The following is a 15870-nucleotide window of genomic DNA, read 5'->3' as shown; positions in this document are numbered from 1 at the left end:
CGGGCGGATCACAAGGTCAGGAGATCGAGACCATCCTGGCTAACATGGTGAAACCCCGTCTCTACTAAAAATACAAAAAACTAGCCGGGCGAGGTGGCGGGCGCCTGTAGTCCCAGCTACTCTGGAGGCTGAGGCAGGAGAATGGCGTGAACCCGGGAGGCGGAGCTTGCAGTGAGCTGAGACCCGGCCACTGCACTCCAGCCTGGGCGACAGAGCGAGACTCCGTCTCAAAAAAAAAAAAAAAGAAACACCATTTAAGCTGGGCATGGTAGCATGTGCCTATAGTCCTAACTACTTAGGAGGCTGAGGCAGGCAGATCACTTGAGAACCCAGGAGTTCAAGGTTACAGTGAGCTATGGTCATGCCACTGCACTCCAGCCTAAGTGACACAGCAATACCTTATCTCTTACAAACAAAAAAATCTTACTTGTTGATTCTCTGTTTCTTCTCCTTTTCCATTTTTTCCCAGAATTTTCAGAGCACTTCTCAGATGTTTTCCAGATCAATGACCTTTGGACGCAATGTTAGTTTCTGCTTATCTTTAATGAAGTATTCTCATGTTTTGGATTTCCTTTTCTCATCTTATCCAGCTCCTACTTCAGTTATAAGTTTTTGTAAGTCGGGGCAGATAATTATTGAAAGGCATTTAACTAAAGTATAGGAAGTTAAGAACGTGGGCTCTGGAGCTCGACTAACTTGGAGTTGAACCCTAGCCAGCTTTTTGCCCTTGGAATTTATTTAGCTACTCTATGTCTCAATTTCCTTATTTATAAGGGAGGGATAATAATGGTACCGACTCTTAGAAGTTTTTGCCACAATTAAATGAGTTTATACATACAAAGCACATAACAAGCCTCAAAAGTTGTTGATGATTACAGATGTTTTTGAAAATACTTTTCCTCTGAATCTTAAGAGCAGTTGATTTTTCCCATATATTGTCATTTTGCTCCTTCAAAGGATCTACAATACATTATTTGCCAACAGATAATGTGTACACAATGACCTTTACTGCCCCCTCCTCTTCCTGAGGGGGAGTTTTCCCTCTTCAGAGCTGCAGTTGAGGGTGGTGTGCATAGCCCCTGCCTGTAGTGTTTTAATTTTTTCCCAGATAAAATGCAATGCAAGATACTTGTGCTACAGTCTGTCCTGCTTAAGAAAAGGCATTATGGTTTATTGGAAGTGGTGATCTGTTCCCTTTTTTATAAATCCATTCAGTTTATCAGTTTCTACCTCCTTTCCCACTCTCTATGCTGCTGTAGTAATTCAGAGCCCAAACTGCAGGGTTTTCTATTTGACCTCCCCCAACCCTGAATGTTGAGGTTATAAGAAATTGCCCCCACTTTAGACCCTGAGCACATGGGCTTCTGTCTTGTTTTGTAGTACTGTTGCACACACTGTGGTTTGAGTGATTATATGAAGCACTGTTAGTTTGTCCAGAATAGCCAACTCTTACTGTAAAGAAAAGTAATTTACTAAATGTAAATTACCTACAGAGAACATTCACTTGACCTTTAACAATCCTCAAAAATATAAATTTGTTCTCACAAATGGAAGCTTCTAGCTGCTTACATAAGTCACTAATATTACACATTGGTATTTCTACTATATTTCGATTATAAGTATAGACTCAGAATGCAAAGATGTATCAGACTTTTCAAGGTTACCAAAAAGCAGAAGAAAAAATTTAATTTCAAAAGGTTTTGGGATTTTATTTTGATTTTTAAAAGTTAACATAGAAAATAATATAAATGAAACAGCTTATCTGAATATAAGCTAACCCACAGTAGTCACACTGATTACAGCAGGCCTTCTGGTCACATAGGGTTGTCTCCTTAAATAGCAGGTTGTCTACAGCTTCTGAATTAGCATGGCAGAAGCACCTCCTCCTCCATTGCAAATACTGGCAAGACCGTATTCTCCTTGCTTCAAGGCATGAGTCAAATGACCAACAATCCTGGCTCCAGACATTCTAAAATTTAAAAAGCATTTACTTCTTTAATGAAGTACAGAATTTATGAGAAACCAAAATGTTTCTGTTCCAATTTAACTTCATGAAAACCTTACTAGCCACTACTTCTTGCTGAATTAACTACTACTATTCTAAAACTAAAACTTGGAGGACTTGTTTCAGGAAGGGTCACAGATCTTAGATCTTTCATTTATTTATTTATTTTTGAGATGGAGTCTTGCTCTGTCGCCAGGCTGGAGTGCAGTGGTGCATCTCAGCTCACTGCAACTTCCGCCTCCCGGGTTCAAGCCATTCTCCTGCCTCAGCCTCCCAAGTAGCTGGGACTACAGGCGTGCACCACCACACCCAGCTAATTTTCGTATCTTAAAGTACAGAAGAGTATAATGGAAGATGGAAGGGGGATATGGAATAAACTACATATTGGGTACAATGCACACATTTGGGTGACAGGTGCACTGAAATCAGCCCCCACCACTATAAATTCATCCATGTAACCAAAACCCACAGTACCCTAAAGCTAATGAAATACATAGGAAGGAGAAAGAAAAAGGGGGGGAAAAGTCTAAATGTACACTTTATTTTTCTTCTTCAACATAAAAGGTTATTAGGTTTCAAGTAACAGATGTGACAGGTCTCTGTTCAGTATTGGATACCATCTATCAGAAATGATTTTTGCCTTATGAAAGATGGGTAGGAAGGAAAACTTAAATCAAGAGCAATAGGAATTACGAGTTTTAAGTTTAGCTAGAAACACAAAGGCAGCTATTAACCTAGATATAGTTACTATTTTTACCTACCCAATTGGATGCCCCAGAGAAACAGCTCCTCCATTGATATTCACTTTTTGGGGATCAATCTCCAACATTTTAATGTTTGCTAGTACAACCAGACTAAAGGCTTCATTTACTTCCCACATTGCAATATCTTCTTTTTTTAATCCCACATCTTTAAGAACCTAAGATTTTTTTAAAAGACAGATGATGTTCAAATAATTAGCAATCACAACTTACTGTCATTTCCTTGAAATACTACAATTGGAAGTTCTTGGTTTCAGATGGAAGGATCTCTATTTTCAGATTTTTTTTTTTTTTTTTTTTTTAGACGGAGTCTTGCTCTGCCTCCCAGGCTGGAGTGCAATGGCGCCATCTCGGCTCACTACAACCTCTGCCTCCCAGGTTCAAGCAATTCTCCTGTCTCAGCCTCCTGAGTAGCTGGGATTACAGACGCCCACCACCATGCCCAGCTAATTTTTGTATTTTTAGTAGAGATGGGGTTTCACCATGTTGGCCAGGCTGGTCTCAAAACTCTTGACCTCAGTTGATCCGCTCACTTCAACCTCCCAAAGTGCTGGGATTATAGGCATGAGTCACCATGCCCGGCCTATTTTCAGATTTTTAGTTGCTTATCCTATTCCATCATATCAAAGAATTTTGTTTGCATTATGTCTATTTGGACATAGAGGACAGAAAATTTGGTTTTCTTTCCACAGATGTTTGAAAAGGTGCATTTTCTATTTAGGGGTACATAATGCTTTATATATTCTTAAGCTCTGCTTTACTGATTGTGTGTTGCTTAGTTCTACATTCTTTGTTGTTGTTGTTGTTGTTGTTGATTTGTTTTGAGACAGGGTCTTGCTTTGTTGCCCAGGCTGAAGTGGAATGGCACAGTCATGGCCCACTGCAGCCTTGATCTCCCAGGCTCAAGCGATCTGCCTGCCTCGGCCTCCCAAAGTGCTGGGATTACAGGCGAGAGCCACTGCACCCAGCCAGTTCTATGTTCTTGACTGTTAATGAAAGAGGTGTATTCGTTTCTACTATAAGTAATATTAATGCATCCCCCGCAGTTTCTGCTTCATAAAAGTTACTGTAGGGTTATCCGGGCCACAGATACTTACACCTGTTGCAGTTTCATTGTAAGTCATTTATTTAAAATCTTACACTATATGATGTGTTTTGTTTTGGTAGTTCCTCAGCTATGCAGGAAGGTGTATTTGTGCCAGTATTATCCCTATGCTAATACTTTTTAAAACATTACTAGTGAGTGCCCTTTTTCTTTAGAGAAGAAATTTGATTGTTGTGAGCAATAATAAAATTAACATGGAACTCTTCCTCCACCTTCCTCTCTTCAACTAGTGGACTAAGGTAGCTTTCTAGCCTATACAGCTCAAACAGCTTCCACTGTTCCAACAACACAAAACAAAATATGGTGCCCATATATAGCCACATCTGTAGCTCTCAGAAGTTATTCTACCTTCAGAATCCAGAATTGTGTAGTACCCTTGCTTTCCGATGTGATGCGCTCACTTTCAGAAGCTACATGTTCCTGTCATTTTCTGAGATCTGCCAGCTCTGAGCAGATCATCACTCCACTGGCCCCTTGTTTCTGATCCTTCTCTATTCTTGTTTCCTACTGAGTATGCAGTTTTTTTCATTGTGGGGGTTGAAGGCAGTGGGGAGAATCTCGATTTTACTAAAATTCTGCCATTTTTTTTTTAATCTGGGTGCTTACAGAAGTTTACTGTCAGGGTGAGGCCCTCTCAAAAGGAAATATTTACTTAAGATTTCTAAGAACCTGAACCCCTAAAAACTTTCTTTTCCTGTGACTGCTTAGCAATTTCCCACTGAGACTTGTTATTTCTCCTTTGATAGCACTTACTGACAATTTGGAATATGTAGGTTCTCTGTCTCTAGTTTCACTATTTACTCTGAAGACCTGCTGCCAGCTGTTCCCTTTCAGAATGGAGTCCTCTCCTGGGGAGTGACTAGTTGCTTTCCGTTCTAGATTTGGAACTACCAGCCAGCATTCCCTTTTCTTTGCCAAACCAACCTCCCCTTTGTGGTTACCACACCAGGTGTGTGAGTTCTGTGTGATACTTACAAATAATTCAGATGTGTAGTTTTACCTGTTCTACTGAAGATGTAGTTTGTGGGCTGTTCTTTATTTATTTTTTTGTTATCCTTGTTGCTTTTACTCTTTTCAGGAGAGGACATGGGAAGATTTGAAACCAAGCTATCTCTCTGCTTTGGCAGATAAACAACATTTAAATTCTAAAAACTGCAGCCTTGGTATAAGCAAACTGGAAGTTGGCATAATGGAGTATCATCCCTCACTTTGTTCTCACCATAGATACAGCATGTACAGGAGCAATTGGAAAATCAATAGGTTCTACAGCAGCGTCAGCAAATGCTGTTTAAAAAAAGGGGGAGGGTGAGTTGTTAATATCTTTTTTTTACTACATAGAATATGCAAAAGTCAAGTTTAACCCATTAAATGCACATTTCCTAACCCCTTTAATATATGTAAATACATTTCTTCCTTTTCTAAGATTCTACACTTTATAAAATTACTCCAGTAATCTAAGACACTGATTTTCATTGGGAGGGAGTTTGGGAGTATTTGCCTCTAGGAACATTGGCACCATCTAGAGATGTTTTTGGTTGTCAGAATAGTTCAGATGCCACTGTGTAGAGACTAAGGATTCTGCTTAACATCTACAATGCATAGAAGAGTCCCTACGACAAATAATTATTTAGTGCAAAAGTCAATAGTGCTGAGGTTAAGAAACCATGATCTAAGCTAAGAAAAAAATGAAGTTATAAGGCTTTTTATAAATAACAAAACAGCATCTGTTTAAGTCCTTAGGAAGAAGGCAAGACAGATTTTTGCAGCTAAAAATCAGCTTAAGGACATTGAGAACTTACCCAGGGCCACAGTGTTAATATTAAAATGCCACACATCTAAATTTTGTATTTCTGGACTCCTAATCCCATATTCTTTTTTTCCTACATAGCTGCCTCTCTAGGAAAATGCATGTACTTTATTTTCTTCTATTTATCATAAAGGACAGGAAGGTTTTTAAAGCTTAATCTTTAAAAAAAAAAAAAAAAGAGAGACAAGATCTTGCTCTGTTGCCTAGGCTGGAGTGCAGTGGTGCTGCAGCTTTGATATCTTGGGCTCAAATGATTGTCAGCCTTAGCCTCCTAGGTAACTGGGACTACAGGCATGCCACCACACCTGGCTAATTTTTTTCTTTCAGAAATGGGGTCTCACTGTGTTGCCCAGGCTGGTCTCAAATTCCTGGCCTCAAGCAGTCCTGCCTTAGCCTCCCAAAATGCTGGGGTTACAGGCGTGAGCCACTGTGCCTAGCCCTTAAAGCTTAATCTTATATAAAGTATAATGAAAATATTAAAGGAGCTTCTATCTCAATTGAAATATGTATTAAATTCTGCCACAAGTACATCCTATAGATAGTAATACTTAATATTGGAGTTGGCTATATCTAACAAATAAACTTAATTTCAGGAAGAGCTTATAGATGTTTAAAAACCTTTTTTTTTTTTTTTTTTTTTAAAGACAGGGTCTTACTCTGTCACCCAGGCTGGAGTGCAGTGGCACAATCTCAGCTCACTGCAACCTCAAACTCAGGAGGGCCCAAGGCATCCTCCCACCTCAGCTTCCCGAGTAGATGGTAGTACAGGCACATGTCACCATGCTCAGCTAATTTTTTAACTTTTTGTAGAGACGAAGTCTCACTATATTGCCCAGGCTGATTTTGAACTCTGGAGCTCAAGCAATCCTCCTGCCTCCACCTCTGAAAGTGCTAGGATTACAAGTGTAAGCCACCTCGCCTGGCCTTACCTACTATTCTTGCCAATGGTGTAACATTGAGCCTCTTGGCTGCACCTGCTGTCATCAGAACCAGAGCAGCTGCTCCATCATTCAGTGTACTGGCATTGGCAGCTGTTATTGTACCTGAAAGCAAAAATAAGCATGAAGTCAAAACATTACTTCACAATGAACGCATTTGATTCAATTTAACAAATACTGCCTGGGCTGCTAAATGTTTAAAGAAATTACAAATATGGGTGGAGACAATTCCTGCCCTCAGGAAACACATACATATAACTACAAGACAATGTAAGAATACCTTTTTGTGTTCATAAAACTAAGTTTTCTCAAAGATCAGAAACATGCATGATGGCACTGGGTAAATGCTGGTCTACAACTCTTGAACGATAGGGACCAGTTAATATTTTTGTATCCAGGGTCTAACTTTCCTCATTCAATATATAGCAGATACTCACTACATATTTTTCAAATCAGATATTTCTTCTTATCTAGAATCACCTGAAGTTAAATATCAATGAATGCTAAAAACTACCAAACCACTTTAAATAGGAGAATGTTATCATATATAAATTATATCAATAAATCTGTTTTTTTTTTTTTTTTTTTTTTTTTTTTTGAGACGGAGTCTCGCTCTGTCGCCCAGGCTGGAGTGCAGTGGCTGGATCTCGGCTCACTGCAAGCTCCGCCTCCCGGGTTCACGCCATTCTCCTGCCTCAGCCTCCCGAGTAGCTGGGACTACAGGCGCCCACAACCACGCCCGGCTAATTTTTTGTATTTTTAGTAGAGACGGGGTTTCACCGTGGTCTCGATCTCCTGACCTTGTGATCCGCCCGCCTCGGCCTCCCAAAGTGCTGGGATTACAGGTGTGAGCCACCGCGCCCGGCCAATAAATCTGTTTTTTTTAGTGCCAGTGAAGACCCTATCATAGACTGCTACATATGAAAAACTGAATTCTATAGCCATGTTATACATCTCTTCCCTTAGATTTATATATTGAAGGTAAAAACTAACAGTTTTATACTTTCAATTAATCTTACATGAGCCTGATATATTGAAAATGTTAAATAACATCTAGATGTTTTCTAGAATTACTTTTTAAAAATCCTTAGGCAGTTCTAAGAATTAGATATGGTATACTGGCTCAATTTTTTCTTAGGCTTCATTTCTTAACACTAACCATTTTCTTTCTGGAAAACTGTCTTCAGCTTTGGAACTTTGCTAAAATCAACACGTTTATATTCTTCATCTTCTTTCACCACTACATCTGGTTGACCTAAAATTAAAATATTTTAAGTGAAATCGCTTAAAACAAGTAGTCATTCAGCAAGCAACTGTTGTACAAGATGCCCAGTGGTCTGTGCCTCCCTTTGTATCCCTGCCTCCCTTAAACCATCCCAAATAAACACTAATCTAGAATTTATTATCTATAATCTCTATTATGTTAGCATCTTAAAGAGAAACTTATAAAGTAGCTTCACAAATTTTTTTTTTTTTTTGAGGCAGGCTTTTCCTCTGTTGCTTAGGCTAGCATGATCACAGTTTACCTTCTCTCCAGGCCCACGTGATCCTCCCACCTCAGCCTCCCAAGTAGCTGGGACTACAGGTGTGAGCCACCACAGCCAGCTAATTTTGCTTGTTTGCTTGCTTGCTTGTTTGAAATGGTCTTGTACAGTCTCCCAATAGAGTACAATGCTGCACTCCTAGCTCACTGCAGCCTTGAACTCCTGGGCTCAATTGATCCTTCTCCCTTGGATTCCCTAGTAGCCGGGACTACAGGCATGTGTTGCTACACCCAGTTAATTTTTAATTTTTTTGTGTGAAGGCCGAGTCTCACTTTGTTGCCCAGGCTGGTCTCAAACTCCTGGGCTCAAGCAGTCCTCCCACCTCGGCCTCCCAAAGTGTTGGCATTACAGGTGTGACCCACTGCACCCAGCCACAAAATTTAAATCTACACCTACACATCCCATTCTCTTCTTCCTCAACTCCCTTCTAAGATCACAGACTCCACTCTCCTGACCCCAGAGGTAGCTATCTGACCTATACTAGATAAGTTCCAGTATTCTATCTAGAGCACAGTAATCATTCCTGGAATAGAACTGTAACCTAAAGCAAGTTAATGAGTCTTTATTGTGGATTTATTCTGCTGGAACTGGTGAGAAAGTCTCTTTCCTTTTTGAGAATCGCATATATGTGACCCTAGAGGTAGAGACAGCAACTTTAGAAAGGCTGACAGAATAAAGCACAAAAGCCTGCAGGTGTGAGAAGCCAGGAGCGCATGCCTTAGTAGTAGTGAACACCCAGTTCCAATCCCTGAAGTTCCCAGAGCTGAATGGTTGCTACTGTTCATCCTTCAGTTCTTGGAGGCACTCCCAGTAACCTTCTAGTAAATCCCTTTTCAATTTAAAATACCGTGTTGACTGTCACTTACAGGAAAAAGAGTTCTAATAAATTTCTCAAAATAATACTCTTAGGGATCTTATAAATGGATTGAAACCTGACATTAAGTTGGGTGGATTTATGTTCTCTCTGAACTGGCAACTCTTCACTTTTTATTAACCATAAGCAGTGTCCTCAGTTGAAATGAACAAAGATAATGTCCTAATTTAAAACTTAAGCATAAAACATTCAGCAACATGAAAAGTCTATTCATCCTTTTTGGAACTTTTACCTTTTACTGTAACTGTGACAGGAATAACTTCATTTCCAAATTTCCCAGCTTCCCATGCTGCTTTACTTCTGGTATAAGAATTAATAGCATAAGCGTCCTGTTCATCTCGTGCAATATTCAGCTTCTTTGCTGTATTCTCAGCACAGCTGCCCTGATGAAAAGTTGAAATAGTTTAAAGTTAGTTAACTTTGCGTAATTTAGAAAATATCTTTAACTTTGCATAGCTTATAAAATAGTGTTTAGTAGTTACATTTCTTAAAATATATTTCTTAGGCCGGATGTGGTGCTCATGCCTGTAATCCCAGCACTTTGGGAGGTCGAGGCAGGCAGATCATGAGGTCAGGAGACCAAGACCATCCTGGCCAACATGGTAAAACCCTGTCTCTACTAAAAATTAGCCGGGCATGGAGGCACGCACCTGTAGTCCCAGCTACTCGGGAGCCTGAAGCAGGAGAATTGCTTGAGCCCAGGAGGCGGAGGCTGCAGTGAGCCAAGATTGTGCCACTGCATTCCAGCCTGGGCAACAGAGCAAGACTTCATTTCAAAAAATAAAAATAACAGCATATACACACACACACATTTCTTTCTGTACCAGGTCACTTTTCACTCATGTCTTTTTTTGAGATGGAGTTTCACTCTTGTCACCCAGGCTGGGTGCAATCTTGGCTCAATGCAACCTCTGCCTCCTGGGTTACAGCAATTCTCCTGCCTCAGCCTCCCGAGTAGCTGGGATTACAAACACCACCACCATGCCTGGCTAATTTTTTATATTTTTAATAAAGACAGGGTCTCACCACATTGGCCAAGCTGGTCTCAAACTCCTGACCTCAGGTGATCTGCCTACCTCGGCCTCCCAAAGTGCTGGGATTACAGGCCAGAGCCACCGCACCCGGCCTACTCATGTCTTATCTTCAAATACTTGAATTAGCCAAGCAGTTGCTAGCTGAGCGTCAGAAAATACTGTATTTAAATGTGGGACAATTTCTTTAATGACTGAGCCATGCCAATGCAATAGGAATACAAAAATATTTTCCGAAAGTACATGGCTAAAATCAACATTTATAGAGCCCATCTTTCAGTTCAGTTTGTAAAGTACATACAGTAAGAAAAATCAAACAGTATTGGACACTAGATAGCATTTATCCACTAAAAATCACATTTACCATATGAATTTTATTGTAGACATCAGTTAGCCCGTCTTTAACGATCAAATCTTCAAGCTTTACCCCGCCGTATGGTGTTGATCCTCTGTTCATTACATATGGAACATTGGACATGCTCTCCATCCCACCTGCCACCATCACATCCTGTGCAGCAACACCAGAAAAACGCAATGTTAATTCAAACAGTTGCAAATCCATGACATCCTTTATACAGCTGCCACCAAACAAGTATTCTACATGCATTTATTAAACATTTGTTACACAGTGAATACAGGAAGTACCCTCTTTACCACTTCACCCTGATGAAAAGAAGTGGTGTAAAATAACATAATGAGAAGTAAGTTGGCTGTGTGCAGTGGCTCACACCTGTAATCCCAGCACTTTAGGAGGCTGAGGCGGGTGGATCACTTGAGGTCAGGAGTTCAGGATCAGCCTGGCCAACATGGTAAAACCCCATCTCTACTAAAAATACAAAAATTAGGTGGGTGTGATGGTGGGCGCCTGTAATCCCAGCTACTCAGGAGGGCAAGGCAGGAGGATTGCTTGAACCTGGGAGGCAGAGGTTGCTGTGAGCTGAGATTGTGCCACTGCACTCCAGCCTGGGGGGCAGAGCAAGACTCCTCAAAAAAAAAAAAAGAAAATTGGAGGCGGAGGTTGCAGTGAGCTGAGATCGTGGCACTGCACTCCAGCCTGGGCGACAGAGTAAGACTGTCAAAAGAAGTTCACAACCAGACATTAATAAGAATACCAGAAATCTGGCCGGGTGCGGTGTCTCATGCCTGTAATCCCAGCACTTTGGGAGGCCGAGACGGGTGGATCACGAGGTCAGGAGATCGAGACCATCCTAGCTAATTGAGTAAACCCCGTCTCTACTCAAAATACAAAAAATTAGGTGTGGTGACACGCCTGTAGTCCCAGCTACTTGGGAGGCTGAGGCAGGAGAATGGCGTGAACCCAGGAGGCAGAGCTTGCAATGAGCCAAGATTGCACCACTGCACTCCAGCCCGGGTGACAAAGCAAGACTGTCTAAAAAAAAAAAAATACCAGAAATCTTTCATGTAAAGCCATCTTCTGAAATTCTTAAGTTTTCTTTTAGACAGGGTCTCGCTCTTGCCCAGGCTGGAGTGCAATGGCATGATCTCAGCTCACTGCAATCTCCGCATTTTGGGCTCAAGTGATCCTCCCACCTCAGCCTCCCAAGTAGCTGGGACTACAGGCATGCACCATCACACCCAGCTAATTTTTGTATAATATTTTTAGTAGAGATGGGGTTTCGCTATGTCACCCAGGCTGGTCTCAAACTCCCAGACTGAAGCGATCTGCCCACCTCGGCCTCCCAAAGTGCTGGGATAACAGGCGTGAGCCACCGTGCCTAACCTGAAATTCTTACCTTCTAACCCTTCATTTCATTCATGCTGCTAAAAACTTAATGTGCTCTAGAAGATTAGAAGTAATCTCAGTTCATGAAAATAATCCTACTTCCTTGACTGAGATCTTCATCATCTCTTTCTGGACAGCTGAAATAATTTTCCACTTGATCTTCTGACATGCAGCCTTTCCACCAAAGCATCATCGACACTCATCTGACTCATTTTGGCTAGAATGTAAGTCTGATCATTTCACACTTTAGAGAACTCAGCATAATACATAAAGCCTTTACAGTATCCCTTCGCTCCCCTTTTTCAGTTTCACGGCCTAACCTATACCCCAGGTCACATGGAACTAGTTAAAGCTCTCCAGAGACACCATGCACATTTCACACACACACCTCTGCACTTTCCCCATCCACCAACGTGTAAAACATCTGCGTTTCCTTTAAAACTATTCAGAACACTACTTCATGTCTGCCTTGACCATTTATTTCTATCCTTTCTTGAAACCGTTTCTCTTCCTTTGTGTTCCCCAATTACTATGCAATGCTTTTAATATTATTATATGTTTATATGTCAAGTCTTCCCACTAGACTATGCTCCTTTGAGGCCAGACACCCTGTCATATTTTTACATCCTTGGCAACTGACATATAGAGGTTTAATAAATATTAATCAACTTATTACTTTTACAAGTCAACAAAAAAATCACTTGCAATATAAGGACTAGTTAAAAACACAGTTTAATATAAAACATTAACGTAAACATAAAGCCAATAATATCTTCTTACAGTCTTTAATCAGGCATACAGACAAGCAAGCTCTATACCAAAGAAACCTAAATATTTTGCCTATTCCGAAATATAGAAATTCTTAACCAGTTCTCATCTAAGTTTTATTCACTTGTACTTTTTACTGGGGGTGATGGCAGTAATAAGTGACAGAAAATAAGGTATCAATTCTTCATTATAAAGCAAAACTGACCGTTTTCCAAGGTCATAAATATTCAAAACAAAGCACTTGCAAGTATGCCTGTAAGTCACTCTATATATTCACAAATGAATAAAATAATATTAAAGTATTTCCATATAGTACAAATGGCATTTGCTAGAGAACCGCAATACATCGATTAAGACAAAATTTTCCATGACAAAGAGTTTTGAAACTAAATCTCGTGACCATTTTTCACCCACTGGTTTGACGAGGGTTTGGTACCACCCAGTGGTGGTGCAGATCCAGATAAGTCACACAACTTTTGGAAAGTATAACTGGTACAACTTTTATGGAAAGCATTTGCAGATGCCAAAATGTTCAAATCCTGACTCAGCATTTCTTTTAGGCATTTTTCCAACAGAGACCTGCACATGTACAGATTTTTTTTAAATGTTTTGTTTACCACTCTATTTCCAGTGACTGTCACATGGTAGATGCTCAGCCCTGTAACTCCGTGGCTGTCTCAGACACAATGAAAAAAAATCTTCATCTGAAAAATGAAGGGCTCAGATCTGTGAGAATCTTGGTTCTTCTGTGTGTCCAGGTCTCACCTCCTGATATGACAGCATATATTTGCTAAGGAGCCTGTCTCTTGCTTGATCTCAAGTAAAGACAAGATACAGATCAGCAAGGCCAATTAGAAAGCCTGTAGAACTTAAATGAGTTCAGGCATTGTAGAAACTACAAATTAGTCATCAAGCCTGGGCTCAAACAATGATTTGATTCCCAGGGTTAAGCACCTTGTTCTCCTTTATAATGAAAACATTTATAATAAATTCTGGCAAATATAGTATTTATGAATTTTTAGTCACCCAGCCTCAGAAAAAGACCCAAATGCCTGGGCTAAAAACTATTTTTTTTTTTGAGAGTCTTGCTTTGTCTCCCAGGCTGGAGTGCAGTGGTACAATCTCAGCTCACTGCAACCTCTGCCTCCCAGATGCAAGTGACTCTTGTGCCTCAGCTTCCCTAGTAGCTGGGATTACAGGCGCCTGCCACCATGTCCAGCTAATTTTTGTATTTTTCATAGAGATGTGGTTTCACCATGTTGGCCAGGCTGGTCTTGAACCCCGGGCCTCAAGTGATCTGCCCCCAGCCTCCGCCTCCCAAAGTGCTGGGATTACAGGAGTGAGCCACTGCACCCAGGCCTAAAAACAACTTTTTAACACAAGACACTCAGGCTATCTTTTTCTTTTTTAAAGAACAGGGTCTCGCTTGCTATGTTGCCTACACTGGTCTCAAACTCCTGGGATCCTCCTGCCTTGACCTTCCAAAGTGCTGAATTACGGGCATGATACCCAGCCTATGCTATCATTTTGACCATACTTCAGATGGACTTAGCAAATCCAGACACTCTTGAGCGTGTGAGAAAACATAGTAACTTATGAGAAAGAATCTCATTTCTAAAGCATGAATATGCCTAGATTTTTGTGTCTTTTAGCCATAGGTATTATTCTGATTAATAAATGGAAAGGATGGTGTTTCTTACCTGATGTCCACACATAAGACTTTGAGAGGCCATCATGATGGCTTTCATTCCTGAAGCACAAACTTTGTTTATGGTGGTACATGGAGTAGAAATAGGTAAGCCTAAAACCAATATAAGTCACTTTTGAAAAACAGATACTCAAACACAACTGCAGAACTTAATAGAGCATGTTACTATAAACTACAGCATTTCTTCTGCCAATATAACTACAAATTATATAATGCATTTAATATTTAAGCTTCAATAACCTTCATTTTGCCATTTTATACTTTTTTTTTTTGAGACAGAGTCTCACTCTGTCACCCAGGTTGGAGTGTAATGGTGTAATCTTGGCTCACTGCAACCTCCGCCTTCTGGGTTCAAGCAATTCTCCTGCCTCAGCCTCCCAAGTAGCTGGGATTACAGGCATGCACCACCACACCTGGCTAATTTTTGTATTTTTACTACAGATGGGGTTTCACCATGTTGGCCAGGATGGTCTCAAACTCTTGACCTCATAATCCACCCACCTCGGCCTCCCAAAGTGCTGGGATTACAGGCGTGAGCCACTGCACCCGACCCCTTTTACACATTTTAAGTATAAAAGCAAAAATGTCTTCCAAGTACCTGCACCCAATACTGCCTGCCTTGCAGGAGCTTGTCCTTCACCTCCTTGTAGAACATTACCCATGTATGCTTCTTTCACTTCTTCTTTTGGAATCCCTTTATTTAAAAAAAAAAAAAAAAAAGACAAAAAGGCATTTAATGATTAGTGGTTACCTAATAAGGTATGTGACATTACACAATAGGAATGGTTTCTTTTTTTTTTTTTTTTTTTTGTCAGTTTTGAGTTTCAATCTAAACTGTATAGTAGAAAGACTTCTTTGCAAAGGAAAGCAGAAATGGAGGCATTAAGTCATTTCTAAGTGTTACATACATAGTTAATGCAAAATAAATCTTTTCCATGAAATATTTTTGCTCCCTTAACACGAAAAGCAAAGCAACTACTGACCTGCCTTTTCAATGGCTCCCTGAATTGCAATGGAACCAAGCTTAGTGGCTGGCAGCAAGGAAAGGCTGCCTAAAAAAGATCCAATGGGTGTTCTTGTAGCACTTACTATGACCACTTCCTGGCAAGACACAAGATGGTAAAAATTATAGGTATTTTACCCAAATCGTATTTCATTAAACATAATTCATAAATATATTATCAAAAAAACACTTCTATGAATGAGTAGTCATCAAAAATTAAAATAATCTCAATAGTTGAACAGCTGTAAAGATAATCAGTTCAATGCTAGTGCTTTATGATTTAAAACCTTATAGAAACCAACTCTAAAACAGATGTAGATCCTCCCAGTTCTCTACAGGAAGTTTGAGGACAGAAGCTTAAGTTTCCTTTATATTCCTCAGTCAAAATTCAAGAAATGGTCACTGTACCTTGTTTTTGTGTTTTTGTGTTTTTGTTTTTGAGACAGGGTCTTGCTCAGCTGCCCAGGCTGGAATGCAGTGGCACGATCATAGCTCATTGCAGCCTCAAACACCCCGGCTCAAACAATCCTTCTGCCTCAGCCTACCAAAGTACTAGGATTAAGGGTATAAGCCACCATACTC

At 40.3% G+C, this 15870-nt stretch overlaps 2 protein-coding genes across 4 annotated transcripts in view; one reads left to right on the top strand and one right to left on the bottom strand.

Moving 5' to 3' along the window:
• The window catches only part of LOC105493656 (nuclear protein, coactivator of histone transcription), an 85374-nt gene extending 71092 nt beyond the window's left edge, over positions 1 to 14282 (top strand). For 2 of the 3 annotated variants that reach the window (XM_011761495.3, XM_011761496.3), the window contains exon 19: positions 4950 to 6609. The gene's annotated coding sequence lies outside the window, so the exon portion shown is untranslated. Of the gene's footprint in view, positions 1 to 4949; positions 6610 to 11946 lie in introns of those variants that run through there. The other variant, XM_071075537.1, reaches the window with a different exon arrangement.
• LOC105493658 (acetyl-CoA acetyltransferase 1) overlaps positions 242 to 15870 on the bottom strand; it is a 28611-nt gene continuing 12982 nt past the window's right edge. The window contains exons 3-12 of the mRNA XM_011761497.3: positions 15269 to 15386; positions 14884 to 14979; positions 14278 to 14378; positions 10430 to 10573; positions 9267 to 9417; positions 7776 to 7871; positions 6608 to 6721; positions 5091 to 5155; positions 2767 to 2924; positions 242 to 1969 (exon numbers count right to left, since the gene is read on the bottom strand). Of these exons, the coding sequence (XP_011759799.1) occupies positions 1849 to 1969; positions 2767 to 2924; positions 5091 to 5155; positions 6608 to 6721; positions 7776 to 7871; positions 9267 to 9417; positions 10430 to 10573; positions 14278 to 14378; positions 14884 to 14979; positions 15269 to 15386 (1164 nt within the window). The 3' untranslated portion in view covers positions 242 to 1848. The remainder of the gene's footprint in view (positions 1970 to 2766; positions 2925 to 5090; positions 5156 to 6607; positions 6722 to 7775; positions 7872 to 9266; positions 9418 to 10429; positions 10574 to 14277; positions 14379 to 14883; positions 14980 to 15268; positions 15387 to 15870) is intronic.

Source organism: Macaca nemestrina, chromosome 12, assembly GCF_043159975.1.
Source record: "Macaca nemestrina isolate mMacNem1 chromosome 12, mMacNem.hap1, whole genome shotgun sequence".
Classification (NCBI taxonomy): Eukaryota; Metazoa; Chordata; class Mammalia; order Primates; family Cercopithecidae; genus Macaca; species Macaca nemestrina.
This window is presented reverse-complemented; position numbering and strand designations above follow the sequence as displayed.